Source organism: Equus przewalskii, chromosome X (genome assembly GCF_037783145.1).
Source record: "Equus przewalskii isolate Varuska chromosome X, EquPr2, whole genome shotgun sequence".
Taxonomy (NCBI): domain Eukaryota; kingdom Metazoa; phylum Chordata; class Mammalia; order Perissodactyla; family Equidae; genus Equus; species Equus przewalskii.
The window spans coordinates 43,568,899-43,587,984 of record NC_091863.1 but is presented as its reverse complement, the minus strand read 5'-3'; the positions used below and the strand labels follow the sequence as shown (position 1 = coordinate 43,587,984).

The window sequence follows — 19,086 nt, the reverse complement described above, 5'->3', positions numbered from 1 at the left end:
GTAAAGGGGGCCAATTATATAGTGACGGATAGAAACCACATTTTTGGTGGTGAGCATACTATAAGAATATACAGATGTCAAATTATAATGTTGTACACCTGAAGCCTATGTTATAAACCAATGTTACAGCAATAAAAAAAAATGTCCTGAGGACAAAGCCAGCACACACAAAAGAGGGAAGAACCGAGATGATCAGAACCAAAGCTCTGATTAAACTGTGCCTAAAATCCACATACTTCCAGACTTTTCCATTACAAGAGCCAATGTCCTATGCTTGACTTGTGTTTTCTGTTATTTGCAACTTAAAACATCTTTATGTCTACTACACTTATTACCAAAGTCAACATCCTTCACAACTTAACTCCTTCACCTCCAGGAAATTTTTCATGGCTGCTAAATCCCCTTTCTCCTCTTTCCCTTTGAGCTCCTCCAGTGTCAAGAGTCTGAGTCACCCACCTTCTCTCTCCCTCTCCCCCACCCCACCCCATCTCCTTTTCTCTCCCTCCTCTCTCTCTCTCTCACACACACCCCCCAAACCCTTGTGACACTTTTGTGTTGTTTCACCTCATTTTCCATTCTTTCCTCTGTTATAGCACTGATCTTGGCGAAATGCAACATTCCACATTTGTTACACTGAATTGTGGCTGTCAGTGTTTCTGTCTCCCTGACAAAATTGGCTCCTGAGGGGCTGGCAGTTCTTTGACTCGACTCCTGTCTGCTTCGCTGTTTCATGCACTGACCCATAAAGATGAGGCTCAGTAGGGGAGAGAAGGGAGGGGGAGAGAAGGTTGAAAGGCATCTATTCAAGTTCATTTACTAATGCTTGTGTATTCCCATGATTACACGCCTTCATGAATGCTGGAGAGGAAGCCACCCAGGCTCTCTTTACCTGGATCGTCTTTCTGTTTTCACACATTCCAAATCCTACCCTTTCAAACTCAAAGCCTTCTCTAGATGGAGTAAGGGCTATGAATTGCCTGGGAAGGGACATGTGGGAACTTTCTGGGTTGATGGTAATGTTCTGTATCTTGATAGGAATGTGGGTTACACAAGTATATACATTTATCAAAACACATGAAATTATACTCTTAAGATATGTGCATTTCATTGTATGGATATTTTTGCTAAAGAAAGAACCACAAACATATATTGAACTCTACTTAATGGTATGCATGCAGAAGTGTTTAAAGGGATGTGTACAGATGTCTAATTTTGAAATGCATAAAAAATAAGATGGGTTGATGAATGGACAGAGGTTTGAATAGGTCTGTGCGACAAAGCAAGTGTAGTAAAACATTAATTGTAGCATCTAGATGGTGGATATATGAGTGTTCACGGTACTTCATTACTTCGACTTTCTGAATATTTGAAAATCTTCATAGTAAAATGTCAGGGAAAAAAGGGGGTGGGAGTTAACATCTCTGGTATCTTCACAGCCACTGTCCTGGTTTATACGTATTGCATCTTAACTGAAATCTTGCAACCACCTTCATGGTGGCTTCCATACTAACTCACTTCTGTCTCTCCCCACCCCAAGGATCACCAGAGAAAACATTCTGAAACATAAATTAGACCTCCTTGATAGGGTCCCCGCCAAGCTCTTCAGCTTCATCCCCCAACTTGCCATCTTACTCTAGCCTGTACACCAACCCAACTCAAGGGCTTGTAGTTTCACCCACACACCAGGCTGCTTCGACTTTCTGCTTTTGCTTATGTTGTTCCTTTTGTTTGGAATGCTCTATTCCAACGCGTCCTTCTGCCTTCACTTGCCTGGTGAATGTCCTTCAATATTCAACTCAGGTGTTGCTTCTTTGTCTAAGTCTTTCCTGCTCCTCAGACTGGGTTCAGTCTCCTTCTTTCATGCTCCCATAGCACCCTGTACTTATTTGTAACATAGTATTTATCCCAGTATGCTGTACTTGGGTTTCCATGTCTGCATACCAAACCACATGCACCTTGAGGATCAAGCCCTCCAATGGCATGCACAGGGCCTGACACAACAAAGACTTTGATAAATCACTGTAGAACTGAACCAGTGATATTGAACTAGCATGGATGATACTCTGGCACCTTCCAGTGACTTTGTATCATAGATTTAGTTGTATGTCCACTACAGGAGTATAAGGCTCACCACACTTGTTGTCTCACCCATCTCTCTATGTCCTTCAGATACTTTCCTCATGAAGCCAACTCGATTTCTTGCTCCAGTTTAAAATATTCTTTCCAGCTCCTTTAAAGGCTTACTTTCTCTGTAGTCTTTATAAGATTATAGGCCTTGTTGGGCAATTTTTAACTGGAAAAAATTAAACCAGATTCACTGGTCACCTGAGTGCCAGACATTGAATTAAGTTCTTTAAAGATACTAGCTACTATAATTCTTCCCAATAACCCTATAAGGTAGAGATTATATCTTCATTTTACAGATGATGAAACTGAGCCAAGGAAATATGAAGTATTTCTTATTTCTTAAATATGAAGTATTTATGAAGTATTTCAAGATCACATAGGTGGCAGAGCTGAAATTGAATCATTGCTCTTCTCAATTCCTGGGCACATCCTCTTTCCACCACAGGCACATCCTCCATTATCTGAGGTTTTAAAACAAATATTATGCCTAGAAACAAATCAACTTTTAGCATATGCCTTCTCAAATTACACATTCCTTCTTGGAGAGTCTGCATGTTCCCCCAGGTGAAAGTTACAGCTGCAGTTATACTAAATTGTTTCTTCTCTATATGCACATAGGTTCTTTCCCCCCACTTCTGTTTTTATTCATGCTATTGCCTTGGCTTGGAATACTTTTCCCACTGTTCTCTGCCTGAGTGGCTAATTACTTTTCATCCTTCGGCTCAGGCATCACCCCCGACAGAAAGCCTTACCTGAACTCCCTGCTTCCCTGGGACAGATTCCCTGACCAGTATCCTGTGCTCATCTCTATCACCACACTGTACCATATGGTGCTCTTCTCCTTCACCCAGCTTACTGGAGGGCAAGTGCCATTTCAGTCAACTTGGTATGAAAAGGGTCCTGACGGAAAGGAAGGAAGCTGTGTACTCAAGGCAGGGAACACAACACGAGCAAGCAGAAATGGAGATCTGTACTCAGGACAGGTCAGGGCTAGAGGATTCAGTTTGGGAATCAACAGAATCCAGAAAGTTTAGGGGTGACCATGCTTCTAGGGAGCTTCATGGTTGAGATGGTTCCATCTGGCAAATGTAGAAACTGCGACCCAGACAAGCAATCTCCTCCAAATTACTTGGTTAGTCATTAAGAAGCTAGGCTCTTACTGACAAGTTCTATACATTTTTTTTTTACTCCATATTGGAAAGAGGGAAGACTAAAGTTGGGTGCACTTGTTCTCCTTCCAATTTTTAGACAGGAGCCTCTGATCTAGTGGCACCTCCTGTCTGGATGAGGAGTGAGGTGACCAAGACTCTAGCTTATCCCTCTAACTTGAGGCTGGTGACAGTGTTTTGGCCTCTCAGTGGGGAGGGTGGCGAGGGAGTTGGTGCCAAAGAGAACCCAGCCTACCATTCCTGAAAGGGCTCTGAAATCCCTCCCCTCTTTCCTGTTGCCTTTTTACCAGGAGACAATTTCCCATGTCCCAGATAAGAACCTTCTTTATCCAAATCCCGCCTAATAGCAAGACTCAGATTGGGAGAACTGGAGGAGGTCATTTAGCCTGTAGGTGACAAACACAGACAGACTCACCCCGGACCCACAGTAGCAGAATCTCCAGGATGAAGAAATCCTTACTAGGTTCAAATTCATTTTATAGTGACCCTTAGGCAGTAAGCAGCCTGTCCTGGGTCACACAGAGAGTCAGGGTGATGGTGAATTTGGAACTGAGGCTCCCGACATCACCCCAGGGGCTCTCCTTAGGACACAACTCTCAATGCTACATCTTGCACAAAACAGGTGCTCAATAAACATCTCTTGGGTCGTTGAACTACAAAACATATTCTAACATGGCGAGGGGAAAGAACATGAGTCTTGGAGTCAGGGAGATCCTGTTGTAGAGGACCACTGGCAAGCTTCAGTCTCTTTCACTGTAAAATAAAGCTAATAACTATCTCCCAAGCTTGTCAGTAAAGATTAAATGAGATATCTTCAGTAAAACCTCTAGCCCAATGCCTGCACAGAAAAGCCCCTTAATAAATGGTAGCGGTTATCAGTGAGAGGTGGCAGAACAGAGTGATAAGAATACAGACTCCGGAACCAGCCTGGCCCCACAACTTACGATGTGTAGCACTGGAAGCTTTCTTTACCTCTGCTTCCTCATCAGTAGAATGAGGATGTTGGTGAGGATGAAATGAATCAATAAACATAGAACTCTAAGAGCTGTGTCTGGCACAAGGAAATGAGCATGATGTGTTAGCTCTAATAATTATATTCTATCCCTTGCACGGGCCCTAAGCATAGTAATTAAGTTCAGCTGGGAGGAACATGTCAGAGAGAGAGAGAGAGAGAGAGAGAGAGAGACAGACAGACAGACAGACAGACAGACAGACAGAGGGAAGAAGAAAAAAAACCCAAACTCCACATTCACAGAAAGAGGACACAGGTGTGGTCACTAAAAACAGCCCATGGAAGCTATGCAAAGCCTTCCCAACAAACTTGTCAGTCCCCTTTGAATCGCTGCACCCTCTATTTTGTGCTCACTGTACTTCTGATTATCTGTTTCTGGTGTGTGAACTGTGTCTCTCACGAGGGCAGGGATCCTGTCCCCTCCACACCTCAGGTGTGGCTGGGCACCAGGGAAGGACTGAGTTGATGGGAGGGAGGGAGAGAGAGAGAATGTAAAGAGAAGGCAGCACTCCTGGACCCCACCACCCCATCATCCCACCCCCACCTCCACCCCCATCACCAAAAAAAGAATTCCAAGCAAAGCAATTGCCAAGATAAATCACTTTTATCTCTATAGGAAAGGGAGGATCTAAAAAAAAAATATAAATTACATTAGTAACACAACATAAGAAACAAACAAGAAAAAAACAACAGAGAAGTCTGTATGATGCTATTCTAACCTGTTTATAAAAAGGCCCTGCATCAGAAATTCGTAATCCTACCCACTTCTAAAAATATATTTAGACATGTACAGAAGCGGTGGGCTTGTTTTTAAATTGTTTGCTTTTTTGTAAAAATATATTAAAGGTGAATAGAAATCCTCTCTCCCTGCCCCCTATCCAACTCCCAGCTCTGTACTGGGGATTGGAGACCAGAGGTAACTCTCTCAGCATGTTCTAAACCTTGGTTACTACCACTCCCAACCCCTCCCCAACTCACTTCACTTAGAACCTGAAACATTAAAAAAAGAAAAAAAGCACACTAGCCTCTTTGGAAAAGCATAACTCTGAGGGTAAACTTGCTTTTCATTTGAAACACAAAACAACAATTAGGGGGCTCTGAGAGCCCAACTAAACTAAACGCAAACCCAGTCAAACGGAGGTTGGGTTTCAGCTCCACAGAAACTTCTATCAAAGAAACAGAGGGGAAAGAGGCCCGGAACCAGGGAGATTTGCTAGCAATTAGCTGCCTTTGAAAGATCAAGGGGGGACATTAATGGGCAGAAGGGCTGGGGTCCTGGTCTTGGTTACAGCAGCCAGAGCCTAGTCAGGCAGTTGCCAACACAGGGACACAGGCTGCCCCCAATCTCTCCCCTCACTACCCTCTGCTCCGTTGAAATCCCCAAGAAAAGCAAAGCTGGGAGGAAATCGAGGAGAGGGGAGTGGGGACCTCACGTGCTAGGGGGAGGTAGCCAGGCTTTTTGCCTTTGGTGTGACTAGATGGAGAACTGCTTGGCCCCTGGAATCCCCCAGATAGAAAAAGCAAATGGGGCTAAGGGACCCCTGATTCCAAAGAAGGAGAGTAGATGTGGGACTGTGAAGAAAAAAAAGACAATCTGGAGACAAAAAGACAACAAGGGACGCCTCACACATTCCCTGTGGCCTGCATGGTAGCTGTTAAATTCCCCAGAAGCACTGGGAGAACTGGGGTGAGGTTGGGGTGGGGCGGGGGTAGAGGGCAAGGATCCACTTCACTTTGGCAGTGCCAAAATGGAAGGAAGGGGTCATTCGCCATCCAGTTCAGGTCACTAGGGAGGCAAGACAGGGACGGAGCTAGGAAAGGGGGAGGGGGCGGGTGGGCACTGTCTGGATAATAGAGACATCCACAAAGGGAAGACAGGGAGAGGAGGATCAGATGACCTGCTCCTTTACAGATGGGGGTTTCCTCTCCTAGGCTCAGGCTCCTGAGTGGCCCATGTGCACTCTGCTTGAACGCTGGCCTGATGTCTGAGAGTGCAAAGGCCCAGGAGTGAAGATGTGAGTTCTGAGGTCTTCTTCAGGCCAAGACCTTAGGTCGGGAAAGAAGCAGGGAGGCTCTCGATGGAGAACCCAGGGGTGAGCTGTCCTGCCACATCCTCTCCGGAAGGTCCAGGCTGTGCTCTGTGGTACAGGTGAAGGAAGCAGGCCGTAGGGCCAGGGTTATCTCCTTCAGCAGCAGGTGCTTTCAGGCTTCTGGGAGATGGTTTTTCACCTGCTGGGGCCCAGCCATAGCCACGTAGATAATGTTCTGCAGGATCTCAAAATCCAGGCAAATCCCTGGAGCTCACCCTGGGACAGGGGGCTTCATCTGTAGCCACCCAAAAGTAGGTTCCGCCAATGGGCTACAAAGTCATAGTCAAAGGCTTGGGCGTCGGTCCTCTCCCCACCTTGAGAAGTGACAGGAATCTCTCTTCTTCCCAAGGATGAGTGAAGTCAGCCCATGGCCTTTCTAGGCCAACTCTGGAAATGGCCCACAGTGGGGCAGTAAGGAGACTCTGGGCCCTCATCTTTATTTCCATGAAGCATTTGGCAAGACGGGGCAAAGGCCAGACCCTTCTCCCATAAACGAGTCTGGAGTGGGACACATCCACTGGGCTCGGGGGAGGATGGGGAAGGAAGAATTGGCAGAAGTGGGCAGGCTTCTGCAGACAGGACTGGAGTTACACAAAGCCCTGGGCCTCCCACTTCATGACCAGAGAAATACCAAGGCGCCCAGGTTCTTTTCACCTCTCTCCTCATCCTGCCTTTCCAGCTCTAGGTGGGTATGAGAGTAAAGGGCCGACAAGGCCGGTGAAAGAGAAATGGGTTGAAGCAGCAGAAAAGAGGGTTCTAGTCAGCCAGAAACCTTTCCAATTTACCTGCTACTCAGAGGTATGGAGAAGGAAGGCAGGATGCTCTAGTGGAAGTGGGGGAGGGAGTTGTGGGAGTTTGTGATGGGGCCCGTGGGGGAGTCCGTGCCTTTGGTCAGTTCCAAGAAAGCAGGACAATGCGCCTCAGCACCTTGTCCGGGGCAGATAGGATCCAGGAGTGCCCCGAGAGTTGACAACGGAGAAGGCAGTGGGGGTGAAGAATAAAGGACAGGACACAAGGGAGCTCACAGAAGTAGTTTGCCATTTCTGTGAATTTTCAGGATACGGCCGAGTCTCTGCTTTGCTGTGGCCAGGCCCTTTTTAGGACGCTTTCCTGTGGGGAAAGCGAGAGGTAAGCAAAAGTTATGGCAAGGGCTCCCGCAACAATTCTAGCACCCACTGTCCTTGGGCCACCCTCTCCTCTGTTCCTCTGCCCACAGAGTCTCCCCCTCCTTACACCTGGCTACAGGCACATCTTGGGCAAGAAGCCCTCCTTAAGTACTTCCGTCCAACACCACATGCCTTGGCTCTTCCTTCTATGACCTCCTGCAGCAGCTACAAACTCCCTGGTTAATCCTTCTGGTTTCTCTTTCACACTGACTTCTGTGGTCCCAATCATTTTCTTTCCTAAATTCTGCAGGGAGGTGATTGTGCCTGCCTGTCCTCTTATCCTGACCACTAGGCCTTGACAAGTACCTGGTTAGTGATTACAACTCAGTGTCCCTGAAGTTGTCATCCTCAGGGCCTTGTTCCATCAGAAATCCCCATCCTCATGACACTAGTGCCACACCAACCTTACCACCCTTGAGCTGTGTACTCTAGGGACCAGGCTTTGAGGCCAAAGTGAGGAAAAGAAGGGCTTGAGTCCTCCCATCTTGCCTCTTCCTCTCACCCCACATCAGATCACCTCCTTGTTCCATGAGCTCTCCACATTTGATAAATTTATCCCTCCCTCTCCACTCTCTCTGCTAGAGCCCGAGCCTCTCCTCACTGTAGCCGGGACCTGTGTATGCAACTCCTCCCTAGACTTCCCACCTTCAGCCCACCCTCCATTCTGGCCACCAGAAGGATCTTTCCAAACCCACATCTGAGTTTGTCTCTACTTAACAACAGTTAATGTCTCTTCACGGCCTATGAGATTAAGTCCAAGCAACTTAGGTTGGCTATCAGTATCACTCTCAGGTGTATTTATCTACCAAGGTGCTTCAGGTTTAGAGCCTGATGCTCTAAGATCATTCTCAGTTCTACAATCATATGGCAATTGTACCTTGTCCTGCTTGATTGCTCTGGGAGCCAACTGAAGGGCGCCGCTGGGTCAAGAAGACACCGGGAGCCATGGGTGTGGTGCTGCGGTTTGCCTGGGCCATGCCAAAGGCATTGGGACGGGCAGTATACTCATGGTCAGCAAGACTTCCTGAGATGGCCTCTTGTTTGGGCTCAGGAGGAGGCAGGGGTGAGGAGGAGGTAAGAAGCTGGGGTATAGTGGCCAGAGTTGGGGCTGGTGCTGCCATGCTGAGATTGGACTCTTGAGGGCGCGGCTGTTCTACCTCCTTCAACAAAGTCTTCTTCTTGATATATTTCTTCTTTTGGGCCTTCTGCAGCTCCTGAAACACAAGCCAAGTGGGAGGGGAGAATTCAGGAGTAGAGAAAAGAGAATTTCCCAGAAAGGAAACTAGACAATGAGCAATGTGTTTCTGCAACCCGCCTCCACCCCAAGTCTAGCCTGGATGTATGTACACATAATACAGGCCTTTCAATACCTGAAGTCATCTCTTTGGTACCATCCATCCTTAAGTCATCACTGCTACTAATCAGTACAGTGGCAAGAGAAGGGTAAGTGAGTTCAGAGACTTGGGGTTTGGTCTCAGCAATGCCACTTATGAGGTGGACTATGGACACTTCTAACAATAGCTAAATTTATGCCAGCAGCAGAGGCATTTTATATACTTTATCTCATTTAATCTTCAGAGTAGCCTGAGAAGGAAAATCCCCCAGTTTACAGAGAAGAAAACTGACATGCAGGGATATTAACTAACTTGAGCCCAAAGCCTCACAGCTGAAGAGTTGTTGGGTCCAGGATTCAACCAGATTTATCTGAACACCCACCTGGCACACTTCTCAAAATGGGACATCTGAGAGTGAAAGAGTAGTAGCTTTGGAATAAACTTGAGTTCAAATCTAGGCTTGTGTTCGCTAAGCTGGATAACCTCAGTCAAGTTACTAACTTTTCTGAATCTCAATTGCTTCATCTGTAAAATGGGCAAAATAATATCTGTTTTTCAGAGTTGTTGGAAAGATTAAATAAAGATTTAAAAACACATAGCATATAGTAGGTACTCAGCAAGTAGTAAACTATTATTCTGTCTTCATCTCTTACAATGGTTACTCTTCCTTTTGCTGATCTTTTTCTTTTAATAGAGGACTTGACAATCCTCCAGGTCACCAGGTCTTAAAACCTCGATTTTGGATGGGAGGAATGAATAAGGAGTGTGTCACTTCTCTCAGTATCTTGGATTTCATCCATCCATTGCTCTATGAATCTACTATCCACTGTGTAGTGGGTACCTGTATAGCGGGCACCTGGAGCCCTGAGAACCTGGAAAGGTGGTGCTGAGAGCATGTGAACGACTTCACCTTCTGAAATACTACACAGCCACACAGACCAACTCAGTGATTACATTTCATTGCCTTCTCTTGGCAACGAAAGGAATAGGCAGGGCCTACTCCTGCCTTTGGAAGATCTGACAGGCTGTGGCTACCATAGGAATTTCTGAGGGACAAGAATAATAATATTAGTAATACATGACAGGCACTGTTCTATAATTTAACTCATTTAATACTCATAAGAAGTATGAAATGTAAGATTATAATCCCATTTTTAGGAGAAGAAACTGTGGCACAGAGTGGTTAAGTCATTTTCTGAAGGTTATAGGACCAATGAGTGACCAAGCTGGGATTCAGACAAGCCATCTGGCTTCAGAATCTCTTTTCTCAGCCACACTGCTATTCCACCCATACCAGAAACTTCATTTCTGTTCCTATTTTTCTCATCCAAATCCAGAAATTATCTCTTCACACCTAGATCATACAGCCTAAATTTTTCTACCTTTGTTGCCAATCTCCTTCTCATATAATTCATCCAGATTCCTCCACAGAAGACTGTCTTATGACAGGGCCACTTTCACCCTGCCAACTCCCTTGCTCAAAAAGCTGTTAGCAGGTCCCAACCCAAGTTCAAACTCCCTGGCCTGACATTCATGATCTTCCACAGTCTGACCACTTACACTTAGCCAACTCATAATGATAATGATGAAGAGCTAACACGTCTATAGTACTTACTCTGTGGCAAGTGCCATTCTCAGAGCTTTCACATACATTACCTCATCTAATCCTCAGACAAAGACTATGAGGAAACCGAGGCACAGAGAAATTAAGTAACTTGCTCAAGTGGTAGAGCGAGGATTCAAACTCAGGTAGGCTGGCTCCAGAATCCATTTTTCAACCTCTATTTATCTTACCCCAGCATGAAGTCTCCACTCCAGAAAGATTTGCTCGTTCATTTATTCATTCACACACTCAACACTGACTAAACACATACTTAGCATAGCGGAGATACCAAGTTAAATTAGATATATCCCCACCTTTGAGGCACTTACAGTTTAATAAGGGACACAGAAAAGTACACTTATAAGTACCATGAGAGAATGCTACTGAAGCACAGAAGGCCACTGAAATAAATTGGTGGTAGATAGTGTGAAGGAGTGTTAGGTAAGGCATCAGAGAGGGCCTGATTCCCAATGGGCAGACAGAACAGCTTGTACAAAGGCACAGAGGCATGAGACAATCTGATACACTGAGTGAACTTTAAGTACCATAGTGCAATAGTATGGCTAGTGTAAATGGCATGCATTAGGGGCTGGGAGGAGGTCAGGGAGGAGAAGTGACCGGAGACCAAATCAAGAGTGCCTTGTGTACTATACAAGGAGTTCCCTTCTCCTGCAATGTCTCCCTGTCCCCTCCAAAAGCTTAGCCTGAAAAACTCCTCCCCAATTTCAAAACTTCTTCTTTGAAGTCATCCTTGATCAACCCAAACAGAAGTGAGTTCCTTAGAAGGCACTAAGAATAGTTTTCACAACTTTAATTAATTTTTCTTTTTATTTAAAGCAGTAGAACCCCTTTTTTCAAATTACATCTTACATGGCACTAGGATCTATGTAACAGAGAGAAGTTTTGGTCAAAGAAGGGCCACCTGGCCTGCTTGGTCTCTGCTGGCTTCCAACAATAGCCTCCAAGACATTTCTAAGCAAAACTCCAGAGCTCCATGGAACATCATATATTAAAAACATCATTCTATTAAATTTTATTTAAATAGGATGCAATTACTGAATTATATAAACATTTAACTATTTCATTTTATTTAAATAGCAAGTAACATGAAATTTGAAATTAGAGGATATGAGTTTGAATCTTGTCTCCTCCATTTACTGGCTGTATTATCCTGGACTAGTCACTTAAAGAGAGCCTCATTTTCTTCACCTGTAAAATGATGAAAATATCACCTATTGAACAGGGCTATCGGGCAAATTACATGAGACAGTGTACATGGAAGTACCTAAAATAAAGCAGATACTCAATAAATGCTCTAAGCTATAGGATGTGGCATAAAGAACTAAGGGGATGTTGATAAGGAGAGAACCAGAAGATTCACTTCCAACTGCTCCCAGAGTTGCTGAGCACATTATACACATTAAAGAACTTTGCAAACTGTAACATGCTAGGAGGTCAATGTGATTCTAGTGAAGTGACCGTTTAGGACAAAAATTACTGGGTGAAGTTTTCTTGGAGAGTGGGGGTGAAGATCAAGGAAATGGTATTTGGGATAGAGGATAAAAAAAGCCTCTTCTCCAAAAAACCAAACTCTGATACTGCCGGGTGGCCGAGAACTTGAGTGTATTAAACTAAGTTACCTCCTCAAGGCTTCAGCTGAAGGCAAATGCTCTCACCCAAGGACAGACTGGGTCCTTCCATCTGAGAGGTTTTTATTATCCCAGAAAGGCAAGTAAAATCAGCAAGGGCTTTTCTCTGGGCCCCTATTTTCTTTCATCCTAAATCATGTCAACTGTGTGACCTGTGGAAGTAGCTTGACACTGAGTTGGGATGTGAAGGATATAGGAAGGGGCTGGGATACTGCAATTGATAAAGATCACTCCCCATTGAAACAACAGTGAGATTCTATCAGCCTGAAGGTCTGAGTTTTGGAGCTCTAAGCCAAACTGGAATCAGTAGCAGGGCCATTGCCTGGGTGTCAGCACCTACCTGCTGGGCCAGCTTTGCAGCTGCTGCAGCCAAGCCAGTCTCAATGGAAGCTACTCGGGTCCCCTCACGCACTGGACGGTCCTGCTTTGGTAGAGTTGGGGTCACACGGGCTGCAGAGGAAACAGGATGAAGACATTATCTGAATGCCAACCATACTCCCTACCTCTGAGCCCCCTCAAAGGTGGTCTCATTGGTCTTTCCGCTTCTAGCTTTTTCACAAAGCCAGATTTCGCTGTCAGGTAAGAAGCTAATTCACAAATGCCCAAGGTATACAAAACACACACTGATTAAAAGATAAAAATTAACCTCTCTGAACTGACATTTAAGGTTGTCCATGTTGTGCTCTTGGCCTACCTACCTCTCCAGCCTTATTTCCACACTCATATTCTCAATATCTCCAGACAGAACTGCTTCGCTATTACACCTCCAGAATATGTACAGCTCATCCTCTCTCCCTGTGCCTTCATCCTCACCATCCACACTGCCTGGATTCTTCCCTTTTGTCCATCTCTTTAAGACCTGTCCATCCTTCGAAGGTAGGCTGAAATCAACCTTTTATGTAAAACCTCTAGACCTCTCTGGCTTACACTGACCTCTCCCTCTCCTTAACTTATGATATGTACAAGTCACTTAAAACATAATACATACCATCTTGTCGCATTCCCTAATGTTGATGTGTGTTATTCTGTCTACCAATCAGGCTATAAGCTCCTGAAGATGATCGTCTTCTTGTATAGCCTTTTATAATGCCTTAACCATTCGAAATAAAAAAATAGTTACTCATCCCACATTTTACATAGGAAGTGTATTTCAGGATAACCAAACAGCCCAAGATGATGAGGTAAAGTTCTTCTTTACAGAAGAATGCCAGCTAATAAATGTAGAAGAAATGACAGAATTAGAAAATCACAGATTTGCAAGCCCTAATGAAACAACGGATTCCAGAGAATTGGATATTAACACCATACCAAAGTATTACCTCACAGATTACTTGCTAGTCTCAAGAAGAAAAAATTAACTTTACAATGGTGAGATCAGAAGATCACCCCCTTAACTAAGTATCAACGTTATTGTCACTAACAGTGAGACAGCCGACTTCATGCACCTCCTGATGCAATGCAATAGGAAATTCATAGCATCACCTGGGAAGTAGTTTTGCCAAAGATGTAAAATCAAGTAGGTGGTTCATATTACTTCCAGTTTTTAGGAAACACAGAAACAAAAGAACAAGTTAAATGACAGCATGAGGAAACAATCAGACGTTCTACAAGATAACTGACCTGGTTTCACTAAAAAGATAATATCACAACTCTTCCCATTTGCAACAACATGAATGGACCTTGAGGGTATTATGTTAAGTGAAATAAGCCAGACAGAGAAAGACAAACACCATATGATTTCACTCATATGTGGAAGATAAACTAACACATGGACAAAGAGAACAGTTTAGTGGTTACCAGAGAAGCGGGTTGGGGGGTGGCCACAAGGGGTGAAGGGGCATATTTATATGGTGACTGACAAATAATAATGTACAACTGAAATTTCATGATGTTATAAACTATTATGACCTCAATAAAAAAAAAAGACAATGTCACAAGGAAGAAACAAACAAATCTAGAAGCTGAGATGTGCTCCAGGACAATTATCCCAGTTTTTACAACAAATCAATAGCAAAAAACAAAAAAGGGGGACTCCTCTAGATTAAGAGAGACTCAAAAGGTGTGATGGCCAAATGCCATATGGACTATGTTTAGATCCTAATTTAAACAAATGCACCGCAAAAATACTTTTTATTGGTTAGACAATTGAGGAAATTTGATTACGGACTTAGTATTACATAACATCAAGCAATTATCAAATTATTACTTATTCTGTTATAACAGCATTATGGTTATGTGAGAAAATGCCTATATTTTTTAGAGATGCATACTGAAGTACACATGGAGGGAGTGACACAACATGTGGAATTTGCTTTAAAGCATAGACAATTTTGAAAAGAATACGAAAGTCATAGGTGAATCAAATATGGCAAAATCTTGATAACTGTTGATTCTCAGTGGTGTGTGTATGGGAATTCATTGTACTATTCTCTCTCTCTTTTTTTAAAGTAATTTTATTGAGATAATAATGATTTATAACATTGTGTAATTTTGGGTATATATTATTATTTATCAATTTCTGAATACACTTCATCGTGTTCACCCCCCGTAGTCTAATCTTTATCCATCACCATACATATGAGATATCACCTTACACTGGTCAGAATGGCTATAATTACAAGACAAAAAACAACAAATGTTGAAGAGGATGTGGAGAAAAGGGAACGCACACTGCTGGTGGGAATGCAAACTGGTGCAAGCCACTATGTAAAACAATATGGAGATTTCTCAAATTAAAAATACAAATTTAATTTGCCAAAGAAATTGAAATCAATGATCCAAAGCAATTTATGCACCCCTATGTTCACTGTAGCATTATTTACAATAGCCAAGACGTGGAGGCAACCCAAGTGCCTTTCTACAGATGAATGGATAAAGAAGATGCAGTATATATATACAATGGAATACTACTCAGCAATAAAAAAGACAAAATCGTCCCATTTGTGACAATATGGCTGGACCTTGAGGGTATGATGTTAAGTGGAATAAGCCAGACAGAGAAAGACAAATACTGCATGATTCCACTCATATGTGGAAGAAAACAAATACATGGATAAAGAAAACAGATTAGTGGTTACCAGAGGGCAAGGGAGTTTGGGGGTGGGCAAAAAGGATAAAGGGGCACACATGTATCTCTATTTTTAATTACAGAAAAAAGTCAATATCACAGGAAAAAAAAGAGGTGGTGGTGGTACTGACCTAGATTCAAAGATTCCTTCGTTGGTTAGCTATTGTTATTATTATAAAGGAGACTTTCTGTATAAGCAGTATGCAGATGCTAGAAAAGGCAATTCAGGAGGCTGAAGTCCTTTCTTTAAAGGTCATATTTGTTTAAAATATGATCTAAAGCAAATCTAGCAAAAATGTTGATGCACAATTTTTGGTCATGGATTCTTGGATATATTTTATATTTTCTCTATAGTTTTCTGTGTGTGGTGGTTTTAAAACAAGGTCCTAAATTCTTCGACACTTTTCCTCTTGATAGGTGGGGTCTATTTTCCCTCCCATTGAATCTGAACAGGCTTATCTGCAGCCTACAGAATGTGGTGGAAGTGGCACTGCATGACTTCTGAGGCTAGGTCAGAAAAGGCAATTTCAGTTTCCACACTGCTTGCTGGAACACTCACACTTAGAGAGCCCTGAGCAGCCATGTAAGAAGTTTGATTGCCTTGAGGCCACCAGACAGTAAGGAAGTTAGTCACATGGAGAGGCCACGTATTGGCAGTCGGCTTGGCACTTCTAGTCTCTGAGCCCTCTCAGCTCAGGCACCAGACACGAGAGTTAATGAGACTTCAAATTATTCAAACTCTTGGCCTTCAAGTGAACCCCAGCCTTCAAATTTTCCCAGCTGAGGCCCCAAATATCATGGAGTCCCCACTGTGTCCTTTCGAAATTCCTGACTTCATAATACATGAGCAAGTTGTTGTTGTAAGCTGAAAAAGAAACCTCTCCTTGATTGCACCTCGGTTTTGGGGGAAAAAAACACTATTAAAAGAAATTTTGTGGGGACAGTTGAGAAAATTTGGTAATGGACTGGGTATTAGAAGATCTTAGGGAATTATTAACTGTTAAGTATAACAAAGGCATGTGTTTGCCTAGGAGGGTGTCCTTATTCTTAGGAAATACAGAAGTATTAAGGGGTAAAATATCATGTTATGATGGGTGCACATTACTTTGAAGTGGCTCAACAAAAACTAGATAAACAGATATAGATAAATGAAGCAAATACAGCAAAATATTATAATGGTAGGATCTAGATATTGAGAATATGGGTGCTAGTGTATATCTTTCTATATTTACATATGCTTGAAAATTGTCATAAGAAAAAATTTTAAATAATGAATGAGACTAAGAGATTATAATAACCAAATGAAATGCATAGTCTTTGAATACATAGAACCCGATTTGAATAAGAAAATTGTAAAAGATATTTTTGGTGCAGTTGAGAGAAATTTGACTAAGGATTTGGTATTAAACGATATTAGGAAATAAATGTTACTTAACTTAGGTGTCATATAATGGTACTTTGGTTATGGAAGAAAACGGCATTTTCATAGAGATGCATTCCAAACTATTTAGTATGTCATGATGGATGACATCAGCAAAAAGGGAAAGTTAAGGACCTCCAAAAATTCACTCCTAAATTAAAACAACGAAAAAACAGGCAAAAACTATCAGAATAAACTTTTTCAGAACTCTGAGAATTAACCAAAGGCTTATAGGAACCTGGACAGTATTTATTTAAGAAAAAGAGGTGAATCTCAGTAAGAGCAGTGAGCTGTGTGGCATTTTAACTTGCCCTAGGCCCCTCCACCACTCCTCAACACAGCAAGAGCCTTGAAAAATAACAGCCCAGGGGCTAGCCTGGTGGCATAGCGGTTAAGTTCACGTGGTCCGCTTCAGCCTGAGGTTCTCTGGTTCAGATCCCAGGTGTGGACATACGCAGTGCTTATTAAGCCATACTGTGGCAGGCGTCACACATATAAAGTAGAGGAAGATGGGCATGGATGTTAGCTCAGGGCCAATCTTCCTCAGCAAAAAGAGGAGGATTGGCGGCAGATGTTAGCTCAAGGCTAATCTGCCTCAGAAAAGAAAAAAAAAAGAAAGAAAAAGAAAAATAACAGTCCACATTGCCAGTAATGTAGGGAGGGGAAAGGAGCTGGAGCTTTCTTTCAAAGCCTAGTGCTAAAAGCTTCTCCCTGTGAGGATTTATCAAAAATATTTAAAGGCAAGTACTCAATGTCACAGCTACTTGAGGTGATGGATAACAGTTGTGGCAAACAACAGACTACCCAAAACCTTGAAAAGAAAAGCTGAAGAATGAGATATCCATTGGGGATTAGAAAAGCTCCTACATACTTCTAGGAATCTAGAAGGCCATATTGATGCAGAGGGGCTGTGTGAATGATGAATAAAGACTTGAGAAAGCCCTAAGCACCCAAGAATTGGAAGTCCTAGCTAGAGCAATTAGGTAAAAAAAAGAAACAAAAGTTATTCACTTTGGGTGGTCACATGATGTAATCTACACAGAATTTGAAATATATTACAACGTACACCTGAAATTAGTATAATGCTATAAACCAATGTTACTGCAATAAAAAAATAATAAGAAATAAACAAATAAATGACAAATAAAAGTTATCCAAATTGGAAAGGAAGAAGTAAACTGTCACTATTTGTAGATGACATGATTGTATTATGTAGAAAATCCTAAAGAATCCACCAAAAAACTATTAGAAATAATAAGCAAATAAAGTTGCAGAGTACCAAATCAACATAAAAAATCAGTTGCATTTCTATACACTAATAACAAACTAGCAGAAAGAGAAATCAAGAACACAAACCAATTATAATTACAACAAAAAGAATAAAATACCTAGGAAAAAACTTAACTAAAGAGGTAAAAGACCTGTATGCTGAAAACTATAAGACACTATTGCAAGAAATCAAAGATGACGCAAAGGAAATAGAAAGATATTCCATGCTCATGGATTGGAAGAATTAACATAGTTAAAATGTCCATAGGCAATATGGACATTTTATGTGCATGCAGATTCAATGCAATCCTTAGCAGAGTCTCAATGACATTTTTCACAGAAATAGAACGAGTCCTAAAATTTATATGGAACAACAAAAGACTGAATAGCCAAAGCAATTCTGAGAAAAAAGAACAAAGTGGGAGGTATCACATTCCCTGAGTTCAAGGTATACTACAAAGCTATGGTAATCAAAACAGCATGGTACTGGCAGGAAAACAGATACACAGATCAATGGAACAGAACTGTGAGCCCAGAAAGTAATCCAAACATTTATGGACAGCTAATTTTCAAAAAGGAGCCAAGAACATACAATGGAGAAAGGAAGGTTTCTTCAATAAATGGTGTTAGGAAAACTGGACAGCCACATGCAAAAGAATGAAAGTAGACCACTATCTTACACCATACACAAAAATTAACTCAAAATGGATTAAAGACTTGAATGTAAGACCTGAAACCATAAAATTCCTAGGAGAAAACATAGGCAGTACATTCTTTGACGTTGGTCTTAGCAATATCTTTTTGGATATGTCTCCTCAGGCAAGGGAAAAAAAAGAAAAAAAATTAACAAATTGGGCTACACCAAACTAAAAAGCTTACGCACAGCAATGGAAACCATCAATAAAACAAAAAGACAAACTACCTGTTGGGACACGATATTCATAAATCATACATCTGATAAGGGGTTAAAATCCAAAATATATAAAGAACTCATAGAACTCAAAACAAAAAAACAGACAACCCAATTACAAAGTGGACAGAGGATCTGAACAGACATTTTCCCCAAGAAGATACACAGATGGCGAATAGGCACATGAAAAGATGTTCAATATCACTAATTATTAGGGAAATGCAAATCAAAACCACAATGAGATATCACCTCATGCCCATCAGAATGGCT

At 42.3% G+C, this 19,086-nt stretch overlaps 1 protein-coding gene across 4 annotated transcripts in view; it reads right to left on the bottom strand.

Annotated features, from left to right (window-relative positions):
* Positions 1-4,893: 4,893 nt before the first annotated feature.
* Positions 4,894-19,086, bottom strand: part of PHF8 (PHD finger protein 8) — a 113,262-nt gene continuing 99,069 nt past the window's right edge. For all 4 annotated transcript variants that reach the window (XM_070605488.1, XM_070605487.1, XM_070605489.1 and 1 more), the window contains 3 exons: positions 12,491-12,600; positions 8,442-8,778; positions 4,894-7,508 (listed from right to left, as the gene is read on the bottom strand). In XM_070605488.1, coding sequence (XP_070461589.1) covers positions 7,420-7,508; positions 8,442-8,778; positions 12,491-12,600 — 536 coding nt within the window. In that variant the 3' untranslated portion in view covers positions 4,894-7,419. The remainder of the gene's footprint in view (positions 7,509-8,441; positions 8,779-12,490; positions 12,601-19,086) is intronic.